At 41.1% G+C, this 17,666-nt stretch overlaps 1 protein-coding gene across 1 annotated transcript in view; it reads right to left on the bottom strand.

Moving 5' to 3' along the window:
• Positions 1 to 17,666, bottom strand: part of EGFLAM (EGF like, fibronectin type III and laminin G domains) — a 60,598-nt gene that overhangs the window by 13,356 nt on the left and 29,576 nt on the right. The window contains exons 11-17 of the mRNA XM_035902751.1: positions 17,413 to 17,513; positions 16,174 to 16,318; positions 13,371 to 13,560; positions 9,533 to 9,658; positions 8,584 to 8,827; positions 4,074 to 4,185; positions 2,419 to 2,535 (exon numbers count right to left, since the gene is read on the bottom strand). Of these exons, the coding sequence (XP_035758644.1) occupies positions 2,419 to 2,535; positions 4,074 to 4,185; positions 8,584 to 8,827; positions 9,533 to 9,658; positions 13,371 to 13,560; positions 16,174 to 16,318; positions 17,413 to 17,513 (1,035 nt within the window). The remainder of the gene's footprint in view (positions 1 to 2,418; positions 2,536 to 4,073; positions 4,186 to 8,583; positions 8,828 to 9,532; positions 9,659 to 13,370; positions 13,561 to 16,173; positions 16,319 to 17,412; positions 17,514 to 17,666) is intronic.

Raw genomic sequence — 17,666 nt, 5'->3', positions numbered from 1 at the left:
AGAAGACTTTGCTAAAAGACTTTAGAGAAATATAACCCTAAAAACTTGTCCAAAAACCTGTTTCTTGTAATGTGTGTTTTCCCATTGCAGAGGTCCAACTCATTCTGTAGCTCACCCTGACCCACTGGAGATTAATTTCTTTGTGTTTTGTGACACAGCCTTTAGGCAACCCCAATACAGGGTGAAGCTGTGTGGGTTTTACCAGTCTTGTTGTCTGAACACTGGCCCAATGCTTTGTAGCTGGGCTGTGAGCTAGGACGGTAGAATTAGATGAGCACTGCTGAGAAAAAGCGTTTCTGAAATCAGGAAACCCCTCAGGAGGCAAGTGTTGACAGCAGAAAGACGAAGCAGAACAGCTTGTTTTTACATTTTCTATTGCTTTCTAGTATCTCATCTTGCCTGGTAGAAGCTAGAGTTGAGATGGATGAAAAACATAATTAATGATTACACCAAACTGTTTGTATATACAAGCAGAAGAGAATTGCTAAACGTTGGGATTTTTCCAATGTGTCAGCAACATATGTTCTCCAATATAAACTGACATTTGTATAATCTCAGCTGGTATGTTGGTAAAGAGATTACATGTGGGTACAGCTTCTGATCTCACCTACATCAAAATAAGAAGTCTATTTTCACAAACAAATAGATTTCAAGGCCAGAAGTGAAAATGGTAATAATTACTCTGGCTCCTGCATAACTCATATGACACCTTAGGGGGTCCTACTGGGAGAATGGGTTGCATCAAGCATATATACTCTGTTTGAAACACCACTAAACTCCAACAGCAGAAAAACATCCAGTCCTGTCGCAAAGATGGACCAATGAAGAATCCACTAACTTTTCAGCTTCTTCCTAACTTCTGGCTACGTCGTTCCAGAGGTTAACAAGCCCCCATTCTTAAAAATGGGTCTCTTATTTCTGGGCTTAAAACTCATCATCAGCTTCATAGAATCATGGATGCTTTGGGTTGGAAGGGACCTTTAGAGGTCATCTAGCCCAACCCCCCTGCAGTGAGCAGGGACATCTTTAACTTCCAGCCATTGTTTCTCATAGTGCCTTTTTCAGCATCATTGCAGAGCCAGGTACTCAAAGAAATCTCACCCTCATGTGGGAACTATCAGACCACAATAAAGTCACTTCTTAACCTTATCTGAGTAAACTAAATAGATAGAGATCTTCGGTCTTTCTACACACAGAATGTTTTCCAGTACTTGATGATGCTTATGGCTTTATTTCTACACAATTCTCCAAAATCCTACTATGTGTAAACACAGCAGTCAACTAATAGTCTCCCAGTGCCCAAAAGGCAGGCAATACTCTTCTTTAACATCCCATTCAGGCCTCTGAGAAGGCAAATCCACCTTCCTAACTACATCACAGAAAGAAGGGCTCACTATCAGCATTTCCCAATCCTTATCTACTTCTCTACTCTACTTCTGCTTCTCTACTCTAGGGCACAACCCCTCACCTTGTAAACGTGACGTATGTTAATTGCTCCTAGGCTCCCTGTCTTGCACTCCAAACTGCACTGTGTTTAGTCAAGCCCACCTTTCCAGTGATGTTCCTGTGACTGACCTGTTCCCACCACTATTACATGCTCCCACAGTTTTCTTGAACTTCATGTTTTCTGCTAGACAGCTGACAAAGATAGTGAAAAATGTTGGACCAAGTGATGAAACCATTTAGACTGAATTGCAATGGCCTTTCTGCCCTTCATCTACTGTTATGAGATGCACTATTAGAGTGCAAATGTTAGCTCAGTTTGAACTTTCTTTTGGTTACTTGACTTATTATGAATTTACAGCTTCATTTACAGATTTATTCTCCAGAAGAGAACTGCGCCCATGCACAGCTGACCCCACTGGAACGTCATCCCTAATGTCTGCCAACAATGAAAGAGTTCTCCTCCATTTATATGCCCCACATAAAATTTCACGCGCTGAGGCATGAAAATGCCGTGTAGTATAAGAATATGCTATCTGGACTGGGATCCACTTTAATTTGCACTTCCTTTTTCACTCATTACTGTGTTGGTTACATCAGACACGTAGCTGCCTCAGTGTGCATATATTGAAGCATTTGAGCATTTCTTCTGCTATTTGTATATGAAGTTACAGGGAACTCTGAGGACTATTGACATTGCTTTGTGCATCATTCTGAACTTGATCCCATATGGCTTCTGCTCACTTACTAGTACAGTATGGCAATTGATAGGGAGGCCGGCAGTGGTAATACCGGCTAATAAAAGTTAGAATGACTTTTCACTGTGAAATATGTATTTAAGCACTTTGTGGTGGGCTCCTGATGTGAAATCTTGGATTATTTTGAATATTGCCGGTGGTATAAGGGCAGGTTTCCACCTAATGTGTGCACTGGATGAGATAGAAATAAAAAGTGTGTGTTTCTCTGGCCACATACCTTCTGGATGCTCCCGCTGAAGGGTCTGAGGATCCCAGAGTTCTTCTTCACAGCATCATAACTAGGGACTCCACCAATAAATATTTCAGAGCTGCACTTAATCTGTGTGAAAGCCCCCTGCAAGAGACATAAGAATCACATTTTTATTAGAGTAGATGGAACCATGCTTGTATCTTCAGATTAGCCTACATTAGATGTAATAGCTTACTTTAATGCCTCTTTACTTCTGTTAATTCCTTTTCTTTGTACAATTCTCTCAAGAAAGCCACTGTAGGACACTGTACTGAGTGTGATTTATCTTAATCAGAACTAGCTGAAAAATCGCAAGTATTTCAAAATAGCAGGAAGGAAGGAAGGAAGGAATACTAAAGGAAGAAAGAAAGGAGACTGATTCATTGTGATTTCTGACTGCAAATCTAGCTCTATTTGCAATGCTTGAGGTATATTGATGTAAATCTAGAACCAGAATGAGGTTCATAAAATTAAAATAAAAATAAAGTCTATGCAACAGAGACTCATTAAATGTTTCCAACATCTAAAAAGATGATCCACAGCAAGTTACGGGGCTAAAGGAAAGAAACATTGAGTTTGCATTAGTTACCAGAAGCAATTGCTTAGGATATCTGATGGCACTAGTCAGGGTCCTGGAGTGAACTGAAAGATGTTTAACAGCTAAGGACAGGATAACTGTGTAATTCCAGTCCTGCAGAAGCTCCTGTAATTTCTCTGTTGGCAGCTGTCAGCCACCATCCTTCTGCAGCTGCACTGCGGCACTTAGAGAAAAAAAATGGGAGTTGTCATCTTGACCCATCTATCTAAAGAAGTCTCAACTGTTCTGTTTGAATGTTTCCCACTCAATCTGTTTCTTGACAGACAACTGGATTTTCAATTTATTTACATTTTCCAAGAAAAGTTTAAGTTTTAAATAGCTTCCCAGTTTGCAGAAAAACCTGCAGATTCTTCTGCTAACAGGCTGTGGAGTCTGTTTTTCTGGCCACACTTTCCACTGGGAAAGAATAAAAGGCATTTTTCTAAGCAGTTCTAGCCTCAGGTTCTTGGGATAAAAAAGTACCTCTGTGTATGCGTTTGAGTGCTTGGTACAAGCAAATTTAACTCACTATGACCTCTTGGTGAGGGAAGAATAAAATGCAAGTCACCAGCTGCCTGAGTATTCCAGCCCTTATTCTGTCTTGAAAATTACTTTTACAAGGATAAGACAAAGAAACAATTATCTTCTGGCCTACCTTTCCAGCACAATATTCTGAGAGAGGTAAAAACAGGATTTTGTGCACACCCATTTTCAACATCATCCTCTCCAGATGACACGTTTCATAGTGCACATGTTGTTCAACAGACTTAGCCGCAACCAGTTTGGACCAAGAAAAGAACTTCAAGAACATGTATGAACCAAACACAAAAATGTGAGTCCAGTCACGAGAGCAAGTAAGGTTGTGATTTCAGCTGCCTTTACAAGGATCCCCGTCCTCAGAGGGAAGGCTTCATGTGCAAATTTCCAGTTTGGGGCTTAAAATGTGGCCCTAGTGTGTATACCTTTTTGCACTTACGAGAGCTTTGAGAGCAGCCTGTGTAGTCTACCATGCAATCATTTTATAGTCTAACAGCTGTATTCATGACAAGCCATCCCATATGCTCACCTCTGCCATCCCTTCCACTGGGTTTTGTTTGTCCACTTGTAGGATACCGTTCTTCGCTGTGCGAGACACTCGCAACTCATGCCATTGACCCAGACTGACAGGTTCTTCACTCCTGTTTTAAGGGGAAGAAAACTTTCAAGTATTTTACACTTTTGCCTCTCTGATATTTTCAAATATTGTTGTGATGTTAGAAAGTCAAGTCCTTTGGGATGATTTTCTAAATAAAAAATAAAAATAAATCACTGTGTTTCTTTCTTTATAAGGAAGTAATGTAATTTCTGAGCCCTGTCAGCAAAGGAAAATAAGACCATGTTCCTACAGCAAATAACAAGTACTCTCCTTTTATTTATAAATAAAACATATTTATAATCAGCATGCATTTCATTGACCTCTGAGCTAATTTTTCTGCTCAATCATTTATTATGCCTAAAGACAAATTTTTGTCTCAGCTGTATATCCTCATTCCACAATGACTTAAGCCTGGAGATAAAGCTTCCCACTTAATGGTCAGTCTAGTCCCACATTCTTTGCCCTCTTTTAAAACAGAACTACTTTGTGTTGGCTTATCAGCTCTATGCAGCCCGTTACAGTGACATACACAATCATACACACATGCAGAGCCCAGCTGCTGTATATTAGGGGAAAGTAACTAAAATATGATTTTAAAGAAGTGATGAGATCCTGGCCAGGAACAATAAACTCCAGTTCTGCAACGTATTCACCAGTCTCAAAGGAAGCATTCTAAAACTGTTCTTACAATCTTTACTAGTTGAGCACTAATACAAATAGCAGCCTATATAAAGGGCAAGACCACATTCCCCTTTACAAGTTCTACAGAACTTTGTATCTTGTTTTCAAGTGTCATTTTACCACACTGGTTAAAGCATTTTATGTTTAAATGTTATCTTGCTGTCTTTCCTCCAGGAGCAATGAAAACTTCTGTTTGATTCACTGCTTAAGCTGGAAAAATCAGAAAGCGTGTTATCTAGGACACCTGAAGACTTTCTAACTTTCAACGAAAAAATACAAATTGCTTTGGGTGAAATAACGTTTTGTATTTTCATGCTACTTACATTTAAAAATGAAAAAAAGATAGATTTCAAAATCAAATAACTGAAAAAATTGCTATTTGGAATAGCGAGTCAATAGTGATTCAAATGCTGATTTAAAAAGTTAAATAATTTTGAAAATGTGAAAATAACACTTTCTTTTTTTCCTTTTTTCTGAACTATCTACATGAGCTTTGAAATCTCTTTATTGTAACTATTTTGCTCCTCCAAATTTTCTCAAAGCCCATTTTCACCTATTTGGACGACGCTGGCAATATTACTTTGACACTTGGTTCAGAAAGCCTCCATCAAAAAATATGGAGCATGCCATTCACTTGTCCTTTTTCTTATGTAGTAGAACTTAGGGTTTAACTACCTTGAGTAAATCAATAGGTAGCAGAATTTAATCACCATGAAGAAGTCAATATACACATATAAATGAACCAGATAGCTTTGGCTACCTAATAAGTGGCAATAAACACATTTTATTTCCTCTGCTGATTAGGTCATCATCATGCTAATCCTCCTGCTCTGCTAGATTTAATTTTAGTTGGGATGATTAAGCCTTGCAGAGTCATCACTTCAGAGTTGCAAGCTACTTCTTGGATTCACAGGCTTTTTGAAACCAGCGTGAGTTTGGTAAACGCCTTTGGCAGGCATTTGAACACTTCTGGCTCTTCAGCGTGCTGTGGGGTTAAGAATTACTTTTCCTCGTGTAAATCAAACCCTAAAAGATACACCAAATTATTTCAGATCTTGATCCTGCAAATGCCTGGCCAAAGGAAATCCCAGGGGACAACAAATTCTCCTCTGAGACATCTTGGTAAATAGCTCAGGTTCTGCATCCATTCATCCACTGGGCATCCCTGCCTCCTCCCGAGTGCCCTGCGTGTACCGTGCTGTTTTCATCCTGGGACACTTCAGGCAAAACCCAAGCTTCACCAACCTCAGCTTCCTTACTGCTGCTGCTGACATACATAAATGACCTTGCCTCACCCTTTATTATAAAGACATTATAATTGTGTTCTGACTGTATTACAATATTTAACAGCCTGGTCCTACAGAAGAGATAGTCAGGATGACCAGACTTATATCCCCATTTGGGACAAAGAATAGGTGTTAAGTGCTGTGGTGAAGATCAAGGCAGACTTTTAAGTGGATATTAGCTAAGCAGGCACAAAAAAAAAATGGGGACTCTATTTATCTTATTTAACCACTGATAGAGCTGATAATAGGGTGCGAGTTGCACACAGTATCTAGAAAAAGGAGCTGAACAGGACATCCTGACAACTTTCAACAAAGCCTGCCGGTCTCGTGAGTGTCCCCCATTACCAGCTATCTCACCACACTCTTTTTCCTCGATGCACGTGACCCAGGTGCTGGCCAGCACCCTGCTCACCCTTCTGCTCTCCCACAGGAAGGGGCAGTTTCCACTCCCAGACACGGGCTTGTGGCTCTTGCAACATTTTACAAGCCCACATCTCAGTTAAACTTTAGTCCAAAGTGTTCTGAAGTGCTACAGAATTCTTGGGGAAAAAAAAAATATGTCTACTTTAACATCTTATGGTTGCCAGTAATAGGAATTAGATGGCTGTAATCAGAAGAAGATCGAAGGCTGTTGTAAGAAGGGCCATTTGGGGTTGGAGCAAAGGTCTCTGACATTAGCTATTTCTGCTGCTTTTCAGCAAGAGAAAAGAACAGGGCAAGTATGGAGTGATTCTTCCCTTGATATATCCTCCTGGCTTCTGGCAACTTGTCATTTAGCAATTTCCTGAGTCAGAGGCTACATCCGTGCAATTGTGTTTGATCTCTCTCAATGGAGCTTTCTTCAAATTTGTCTAATGTGTGGGGTTTTTTTAAACCTATTTATAGTTCTGGCATCTGCAACATGCTATGACAATTAGTTTCCACAACTTATTTATGTACTGTCTGAAAAAAAAAAAAAAGGTCTTATTTCCTTCATTTGCTATTTTTTCATTTGCAGTTTCACTGGGGTCCTTCTAATTCTTCTGTGTTGAAAAAAATACAGAATAATCATTTGTTATTTATCTTCAGGTCATTCACAATTTAAAAACCTTTATCATACTTCCACCAAACTCATTCTTTTCCAGGTTGAAGGGTCCTGCTGCATTTGTGGAAGCTGTGTCTCTCCCTCCCCTGGATATCAACATTAGTCTTCTTTTTAAATTTTGCTAATTTCTTCTGAAATGAAGTGACCAGAATGGCAGCAAATTTTCAACACAGAGTGCATTGTGGATTTTTGCAGAGGCATTGTTCCTTATTTCATTCCTAGAATTCTCAGCATTGTGCTTACATTTCTGTATTTGTCTCTAAGCAGTTAGCTGTTGCTTTCACAGAACTATCCATGGTGACTCCAGGATCTTTCTCTGTCTGACAACACTATCTGTATCGCCACAGCTGTGCATTGTTAGGGTTGTGCATTATTTTGCATTTGCTCCCGTGAAATTTCATCTCTCACTTTGTCATTTGAATGGGTTTGTTTCCTTGAGTCCTCATTCAGGAAAATGATCACATTTCTCCTAATTGCAGTATAGCCAAAATTACTGATGTCCATCCACAGGGAACACATGGCATGCAAGACTTACAGGCAGTGTACAAATTTTGCATAAGCTTTGTAAAGATTATTTCTAAATATTAGGTCAGCCTGGTCAAACTGGCAGCTTCTTGGACCACATCCAAGGTACTGAGTGCCTCTGTTCAGCCCATTGCCCTTTCAGAGGAGCCCAGGGAACAGCTGCCCAGAGACTGGGCACTCAGTTACACAGAGAGAGAGAGAGCAGCCATTTCTGAGGCATTTCATTGCTCCTATCCTAAACATTAATTTTAGGACGCAATGAATCATTCTCAGAAGGTCTGTCTTTGTCTGTGAGCCTGGGTGACTCATTTAGACCACAAATTTATCTTTTAGACTCCTTAAGTTATGTAAATTAGATATTAGCCTCAGATCCCTCAAAAAACAGCACTATGAGGAAAGAGGGGACCTGGAGGTGTATCTTCTTGTGACACCTCCAGCCTCATACTTACTGCCTGGAACTGGAGACCAGGGAGGAGAATGCTCACAAAAGTGCCAATATTGTGCAATCCTGTGGCTAGAAAGTATATGCATAAAATATTTATAGATCCCCTAATTAGTTATGGTACAATCTCATGGAGGCAAGAAGGGAATTTCTGCAATACCACACAGAAACAAAAGTAACATCCACAATAAGATGGTGGCATGACATGCTAACACATATAATAAAGCTTTGAAACATAAACTTCTGTAGGAAGAAAATCCTGTCCTCCTGAATACAGTCCTAGTGTTTCTGTACTTCCTTAGAAGAAGCAGCCACTATGGGACTGATGGGCTCCCATACCTCATTATAGGCTATTACTCGTTCCAGCCCACTGGGTCAGCACCGTGGCACTGTTGGAAAGGAAACACAAGCCATGCTGTTTACCTGATAACAGCTGTTCCTGAGCCACAGTCGAACCTGAACTCCACGTAACCAGCCACCATGTTAATGGAGAGGAAGTCCTTGCTGTCTGTGTCGTAGCTGTACAAAAGGACACCAGTCTCTAAATCTGGACGAAATGTCATCTCAAACTCCATGAAGGAAAGGTAATTCTGTGGTTCCAAGGGCCAGGGTGTGCTAGCAAATGACCTTAAGGACTCGTTGAACTGAGGTATGGCCAAGGTGAGTGCTGGAAATCCAGAATACACAAGCAGATCACTTGAGGCTCAAAGGTAAGGGATTGACTCCTACCAACCAGTGTCAGTTCCCTTTGTTAGGTAGTTAAAGCTAACATTAAGAAAAAGAACCTAAAAATTTTGTCTTCCAAATTAGAAGGTTTTTTTTTATCCTAACCAACATTGCTTCCCTCCTCAATCCCTTCCTTTCCCAGGGATTTATTTGTATTATAAAGCTTAGTGCTCCTTTTCTTTAGTGAGTCACGATAGTGTTTTTCAGCAGAACAAGCATGCACACAATAGGTGGTGGCATGAAAAGTTCTACAGCACAGAAAATAGTTCTGGATACTGGGTCCTTTACATTTCAGAGTATATAACTAACACTGGTTTTAGGAGAAAAGTGGGGATTTTTTTAGAGTTAATGTGCAGCTGTGGAGTGGTACATTATTTTAACTTCTGAAAAGCAAGGTTGAGATGCTTAATTATAGTTACTTTAAATAAGCAAAGATGTTTGAGAATCACTGATTACGTAGGAGCTGGATGTAGCCCCAAAGTGAATGGTGGGGGAGGGTTTCACTATGTGATTTTTAAAAAGATTAACTACTCTGTTCTGTCAGTGTGATAACATAAGACCTCCTTTGATGTCACTATGTAGAAAACACATTGAATGCTAAGTAAAACACACACAAAGAAACATAAGCAGCCCAGCATCCTCTCACCTTCTTCGCAGTGATGACCTTTAAATCCAAGAGGGCAAAGGCAAATATATGAGTCTGCTTTGCTCGCAGTACAGGTACCGCTGTTGATGCAGGATGCCTCATCACAGATGCCACTGCTACACTCACCTAAACACAGACCCAGAACATTGATTTATCAGAGAAGTTTGTCAAAGAAGATTTATTTGGCTGTTGATCACTGCTACTAACCAATACAATTTGCTCTCCTCCCTAGATTTTTCCCAGTTTGTCAAATGGTGTGCAATTTAGACAAGGTAACTTGACTTTTAGCCCTTTTTTTTAGTACCATGTCAGCAAGAGACCTTAAAAATAGCAAAAATTAGCCCTTACTAACAAACCATGACAGTTGTAGCTTTCAATCATTCCCTGGATTACTTTTCTTCTGCTCTTTTTCCTATCTTAGTTTTCTCATAAAATAGAAATCTGTCTAGATTGTTTGCAAGCACTGTGACTTGTTTAATTTCAGTTACCTTAAGTGCTTCTTTGTTCACTGCAAATTCATGCCACGGTAAGCATGGAAGGTGTTAACCATCATCAACTAATCTTATTAACTAAAATGAGGTTGTCAGTGCTCTTGCCTGCACTAAAAGGGATCTATATCATTAGCATGTGGGCTTTTTAAGAAGCATTTCTACTATGCTGGCACATCAACTAAAATAACAAGGAGATGATTTCTTCTTGCTGGAATTAAGCTGAAATTGTTGTAGAACAAATAATTTAGTCATTTACTTATTAAAATTGCTACCTATAAAGTTAGATAATGCAATGGTCAAGTGTACATCTGATGAAGTTCTTGTTGATTTTGTTTACTTTCTCTTTTAGTTTCTGATTAAATAATTCTCTCTTCGTTCATAGTAACAAACTATCTTAAACATCAAGAAAGCCAAAATAAAACATTTGTGGTCTACAAGTGTAAGCACATCATTTGGAAGCGCAAAGTGCTTATGACAAAGAATTGCACATTTATTTTGAGGCGCATTGAAGTATGACCTCTGAGATGACATAGGTGTCATGACGCAGCTCTGACAATAAACACTGGAGAACAGTTTAGTTATCCGAGATGACTGAGAGAAGTCCTGAAAAACCTCTGCAAGAAGGGGATATCCCCCTTTTGTTTTGTTTAAATACAACACCCTGGCTGTAAAGACCGTTTCCAGACCAGGATTCTACAAATCTTCAATAAGGTATTGGTGTTAGCACAGTGTCTGCTTTATTGTTTGATTTCCCATCCCACAGCCACAAAGAAAAGCACAGAGAAGTATGCAGATGTAAATGGCTGATGTGTTGGTTCATCCCCATCACTCTGCTGTCCACAGTGGAAAACAGCCTTTTCTCACTGATGCAGGAGAGAGGCAGTAATAACAAAAAATAAGTAAAAACTCTCAGGTCATCTGGCACAACTCCCTGCTGCACCAGACCAGTCTCATATTGCACATCTACAAGTCTCCTGCCAGGCTCATTTTTCACTGTAGAGAAGGAAGGTCTGAGTAGAGCAGTCATGAAGCAGGGCTCCAGGGCTAACCCAAGGAGCTTAAGCAAAATATACAGCTCCCCCATAGAAAGGAAAAATTTCTCCTTCTACCTGGAAGGGGACAGTTACCCCTTCGAAGAGCTGCCCCACGCCCAGCCATGGGAGCAGGGGTGCTTGCAGTGCTCACTGAGACATCTTTTTTGTAATGACCACAGAGACCCAGAGCAGGACAAGCATCCAGTCTCTGAGATCCCTCACATATTCAATGATTTTTGTGATGGTGACAGAAATGAGTAGCACTAGCTCTGTTTTATAGATGAGGAAACAGAGCTTTTGGCAGACAAGGATCTAGATGTATGGAAGTTGAGACACAAACAGAAAACTAAGACGGCACTCATCTTTACTGCATCTGCTGCACTGTTCATGCTGGCAGTATATTTAAATAGATCAAAGTTAAAGTCTTTGAGAAACAGAAAAGGACAAGGATGATAACAATAACGGGACAAGTTGCAAGCTCACTGGTTTGAGGGACAAGTTGAACTGGAGCAGTCTTGGTATCTAAGGACAGGCTGCTCTCACAATGTCTCAGTGACTTATCACAGAGTTTGGGCCAGCACAGGTGACCACACCAAAAAAGCAAACCATAGGTCTGATGGCTGCATCTGCTTGGGTGCAGTGGCAGATGAGGAAGGAGGGAAGCTGCTGCAGGAGTACAGGGTCCTGATGTGCAGGCTCTGAACCCCGAGCATCACATCCCCTGCCAGCCCCTGAGCTCACAATCCAGTGGGACCTCTACTGCAGCCGGCAGAGGTGGACCCCCCCCCTCCTCACCCTCAATTCTGTGGTCCATGAACCACAGCACCCCTGATTTATACACTGTGCCAACAGGAAATAAACAAGACTGGTCAGCAAAAAACATCCCTAAACCCTAGTAGAGTTAAATTGCAATTTATTTTAAGCTTAACTTATGTGGCATATTTTCCCAAGTCTCTCCTGGTACAGTTTCATATAAGCATGTGCAACCACGTGAGGACAGTAAGTCTCTATCACTCAGTTTCAAGTCACACATGGTAGAACCCAGCATTTCTTTTCACTGATGTTGATTGTTAATGCAGTAGTATGTGGAGCATTCATGGATGGGAACGAAGTTAGCTGCAGCCCAAAAGGCAACAGAGATTAGGGCTCAGAGAGATTCAGCTGGGCTTTCATCTTTCTATCTAAATTCCATAGATTCTCATTCTATCGTGAAATTACTCTCTGCTTCCAAAGCCTTAGTCTTTTCAGCATCTGTTTCTTGGGCCACTCTGTTCCCGCCCTGTATTGCACAGAAGTTTGGTCATGTTATCTAGAGAATACAGAGTGATTGTTAGGAAGTTCCTCATTAATCACTTCCTTCTTGGGATGCCAAATGCACAGCTATACAAGAGAAGAAAGGTGACTTTGTGGCTGAACCATGGCATGGAGAGCTCAGTGATATGGGATCTATTTCCTGCCTTTACCACTTGCTTTCTGACTTGGCTTTACTCTTACTCTTAAACTGTTTAGACTGGAAGGTCATTAAAGCAATGATTTTGTTGCCCTGTCTTTTTTTCAAGTGCCCATTACATGTATGAAATAGAGATGAATAAATGAAACAGGGCTAGTTAATTAAAATCCCTACTCCTCTATCTTCTAATCTGTGAAGGGGACATAATGTTATAATACCACTGTTGAAAGAATTTATTCCACGGTATTTTTAAAACATACTGGGAATGAAAACAATGGATGATCAACAGAAAAGCCTATTTGCCTCAGCAGTAATGGGGTTTCACAGGGAAAAGCCCTTTGTAAATGGCCACAGCACTGCTGTGGGTCTGAAACACCCCTGCATTGCTCTGGACAAGTGCAATGATGCCTTTAGGCCAAATACACTTTGTTGTGTCCATAGCATTTTAAATACAAACACAGCGTGCATACTATTGATTTCTGATGGTATGACTGTGTCAGTCAGGAGTATGAAGAGGCATCCTGAGAGATGTTGGCAGGAACACTGGTGAAGACATAATTATATCAGCAACACCGAGTTTCCTGTTTGCTCATGAGAACCACTTTTACTGTTGTGCTGCATAACAGTGTCCACAAGGTGTTTTGGTATACTACAGTGATGTTGACTTGTATAATGTGATAAAACTCCTACTACAGACCCAAGCAAAAGCAATGTGCAAAGGCACAGAGAAATACCATGCCAAGAATAGAGACCATACCTTCCATCTTACCAAACCTGGACCATTGCTCTATTTTTTTCAAAAGGCAAAACCCCCCCAAACCCTCATTTATCACTGATTAAAGACCCCATACCGTTACACTTACCAACATCAGCACCGCTGAGAGCTTTCCCTAATGGCCAGGGTCTCATATCAATTATCTTTCCATTGATGCTGAGCGACTGAACGCAGCCCTGAAACCCACGGTTGGTGCCTGCAGCTCTGACCAGCCAGTACATGCTGGGGGCACCGCCAACGTAGAAGGGAGTCCGGAATGTAATTTTACTATATTGGCCCTGAAGGGAAAACAGAGGGCGACATGACGGAGAACAGATAAAACAGAGCATAACTGATTAAGCCACACTGTGTATAATAAATTTTTTTTCTCCACAAAGAATTGTGTCAGGGAGTGTACAGGTTGCTCATTGGTAATTCCTTTCCATTAGTCATTCCTCTACTCAGTCTATCACTTTAAATGTTACTTTTTGCGCCTGCATCCATCATACCAACGTAGACTTTAATGCAAAATAAGAAGCTTGAAAATCACTGTATTCTCAGGAAGGATTGTGATCTGTCTTTTGCTGCAATTTCTTCCTTTACTTTTGCCAAAATTGTCTGTCTTCTAAACTCTAAGCCCTGCGGCACACAGACCAATGGAATATTGCCTTTTGGACAGTACCCAGAAAGCGCTTAGTGTTGAATAATAATAAAATGAGAAAAAAAGCCAGTAAAACCAAGGCATAAACTGACACACCTACAACTTCAGTGGGGTTCTGCTCATTTTGCCAGCACTGAATTTACTCCCCATCTTTTTTTTTTTTACCTTAAACTGCCTATAGAAACATACACACCCAAGTTTACTAACTAACTGTAGTGCACAAGGAACAACAACGACAAAACACTAAACAGAACTTTTTGGACCATTGAATCAAACCCCATGCTATTGTGGGCAATGGAGTCATAATTTTTTCCATAAATTGATCAAAATATATGTCTTTTGCTCCTACTCAAAGCCTGTTTCAAAACCTCACTGACCTTTAGAAGAAAACATTCCAAATTCCCAGATTTATTCATGCCCAGTTTTTACCAATGTGTACTTCTGCCAGTGATGACCTTTAGCCTAAAAGCCCTCTGGATTTTTCACCCTTGCCCTGCCCTAACCTTCCTGGTTATTTATAACAATAAATTATATCCCCACAGCCTATATTTTGCCAGGCTAAATAAGCCAAGGGTCTTGAGTGTATGGGTGTTCACTGCACAGTGTGCTGCAGAAACAAATGAAACGGATCTCAATTTCAGCAGGGAAAAATAATTCAGGTGGAGCCTGTGGCTAAAGAGAGTTCAGATGTCCACAGGGTTTCATGGTGGGCATATGCCAGGGCTGTAGGCATACAGCTCTCCACCCTGTCTCCAAGCACTTGCCATCTTCCATTGCCTTTGATGCTCCTGCCCTCCCTGGTTTGTCAAGTTCCACTTCTCTTGTGGGCGCTCTCTAAGAATGTCCAAGTCAAAATGAAGCAGGTCAGAAAAGACTACCATTCTGCTGAGACCAGTCCAGGTCATTCTAACTAGGAAGGGCTGAGGAAGACTCACTAAAGCAACAATACTACAGGAGCAGCAAGTTCTGGCGGAGAGCAGCACCCAGAGCAATTATCTTTTTTTTCTGGTATAGCCACAGCTATAAAAATGTGTGCCCACTGTCAAACTCTTCTTGTAATAGACTCTGTGGACCATAACCCTCCAACTAGCTCTTTGTTGCACCTTTACTTCTTTGACTTCATCTTTTCTGGCTATGGGTGTTCATAGCCATGCATAGCTAGACACAGCCTTGGCAAAATGCTACACAATGGCATTAGTCTTTACTGGATATATCTCTCCTGATTCACATTTGCCCTTTGCATGGCCTCTTGTGCACCTTCAGGTTCCTTAGATGGTCTTGAACCTGATCTTCTCCTTACAGTGGGCTGTTCTTCATTCTCCCAGTCCCTGCCTTTGCCTTCTGCGACTTGGGCGATGTGGGCTGGTGAAGACTGAGGCAAGCCAATTGTTGAGTACCTCAGCCTTCTCTGTATCCCAGGTAACCAGGTCTCCCATTTCCTTCCAGAGAGGGCCCACATTTTCCCTAGTCTTCCTTTTATCACCAACGTACCTATAGAAGCTTTTCTTGCTTCCTTTTCAGATGACTAAAGACTTTTTTTTCAGGACTAGGGGTGGCATGCGGCTATCAAAGGGAAGAGAAAAGACACCTGAAACAATTTGCAAATGTCTTTTTTTCCAGCGCCTTAATTTCACTTCTGTTTTCTGGCCTGGCAACAGATGAGCAAGTCAAGACATCTTCCTCTATTTTATCCCAGCGGCCTCATATGAAATTGTTGGTGTTAACATAAGTCAGGGTAGAATGTCTATCTCCATTACTGTGCTTAAATCTATGTCCATAGTATACATGCAATTACACTTCTGTACACAAACCTTGTGTGGCTATATGCGTATTATACATAAATATACACACATACACACATATGCGTCTAATTTTTCTGGCTGAGGAAGCAGAACAGCTCTCTGAGGCTTAAAGAAGAAAGCGATCAGGGACAGCAGCTGTAAAACCTGGCAAACTTTTAACAGCAGCCTGTAGCTGAGACTAGTGAAGTGTAGCAGAAGGGTGGCAGAGCAAGCATGGAGGACAACAGGGAAACTGTGATGGGATTCAGCCCTGGGATATTTATCTATGTGATTTCTAGACTATATATGTGGAAGACTAATCCGTACAGTGATCCTGGTTCACTAAATGCCCCAGCACTGATAAATAGAAATGCATCTTTTAAATCCCATCAGACTTCTGCTGGCAAGAAAAAAAGTCATGATAATCTTGAGAGAGCCCAAGGTTGAGCTGCAGATGCAGGACTACCTACCTGAGACTTTCCTGTCATTGGAGCATCGTTGTCCATCCTGAGCCAGCCATTCATCCCGTCTCGGAACAACGTGACACTGTGCCAGTTCCCCAGCTTGATTTTGTTTTCACTTGTTATGACTGCAACTCCAGTGCCACAGTTGAACCTGGGAGCGTGAGACAGAGAGGGCAAGGTGACAATCCTACATTACCCAAATAACTGAAAGTCAGTTTTAGAATCCAAACATTCCCTCTGCTCCTGGGAACCTCTCTGTTTCACATTGCATATTAGCAGATCACATGAAAATTAGATAGCGGGTCTACATATGATCTGTTCCAAGTTTCAAACTTTCTGTCTTTCTCCCATGGAGAAGATTTTACATCCTCTGGCCGTAACAAGTGCATTGCAAAGCTTACCAACAGCTGAAACTGTTTCAAGATGGAGGATATTACAATCTGAGTTCTGCTATCACAGTAATTTCTCTTGGGAATTTTTCCAGCTCCCTGCTGAAAGGCAGTGCTGCATTAATAACTCTGCGAGTCTATATGAAACTCAGTACTGATTGACAAGGAGACCTCCAGGAGAGTCTCTGTGGAGCAGAATGTGCACAACACATGCCGTTTTCTCTGACTGCCGCTCAGTGCCGGTGAACAGAACACAGCTAAGGCACATCACCCACTTTGTTATTGTCCACTTTCAAAGGACTCACCCTCCCAAGTAAGTAGATCCTTGAGATACTCTTTCACATGCTTCCTACCTATGGGACTGCAAGAAACCCCCTCCATCTTCAATTAAAAAACCTGCAACTCCCATCTAAACAAGGGATACAAGATGAAGTTCTAGGCCCCTTGCTGGCATTAAATTCTTTGGTTTGCTACATTATCTGCAGGCCCTTTTGCTTTGAAGCAAAAACATTGACTGTGCATTGCTCGATATAGCATAAGTTTATCAAATGCAGTGGCTCACTAGCATTTCTGATAACACAGAAATGAGCCTCAGACTAATGCCTTGAAGAAAACTGGTTATTTTGCTTTTACACCAAGGTCTGAGTAAAAAGAGTTCAACGGGGCACATGTCCACACACTAAAGAAGTATGAGAGAAAGAAATACTGAAGAACTGTTAAATGAAGTAATACTGTCCATTTTGTGCACTGCATGGGCAGAAGTCAAAGACACAATGGATATTCATCACATACAGCAAGTCCCAGGAGGCCGCAATGGACCCTTCTTTTTACGTCAGATTTAGGGTGGAGGTTTTACCTGAACTGGATGCTACGTCGGACAATCGCTAATGACATAAAATCACCACGACCGTGTTCATTTTCTCCACAGTATAGCAGCAAACCATCTTCTGATTCAGCCTGCAAATCACAGCATCAACATGAAAAATCAAAGTCTAAGCCTCACAGTGGCAGATAAATGCAAGCAGCACAAGGGGAACTTTTATCCAGAAAGGTGGGAGTTTTTAACTGGCAGAATTAGAAATCGGTTGATCAATTTTGAATCCTGCATTT

Source organism: Egretta garzetta, unplaced genomic scaffold (assembly GCF_000687185.1).
Source record: "Egretta garzetta isolate BGI_Z169 unplaced genomic scaffold, ASM68718v1 scaffold59, whole genome shotgun sequence".
Classification (NCBI taxonomy): domain Eukaryota; kingdom Metazoa; phylum Chordata; class Aves; order Pelecaniformes; family Ardeidae; genus Egretta; species Egretta garzetta.
Note: the sequence above shows the minus strand (reverse complement) of the source record. Positions and strands in the feature narration are given on the sequence as shown.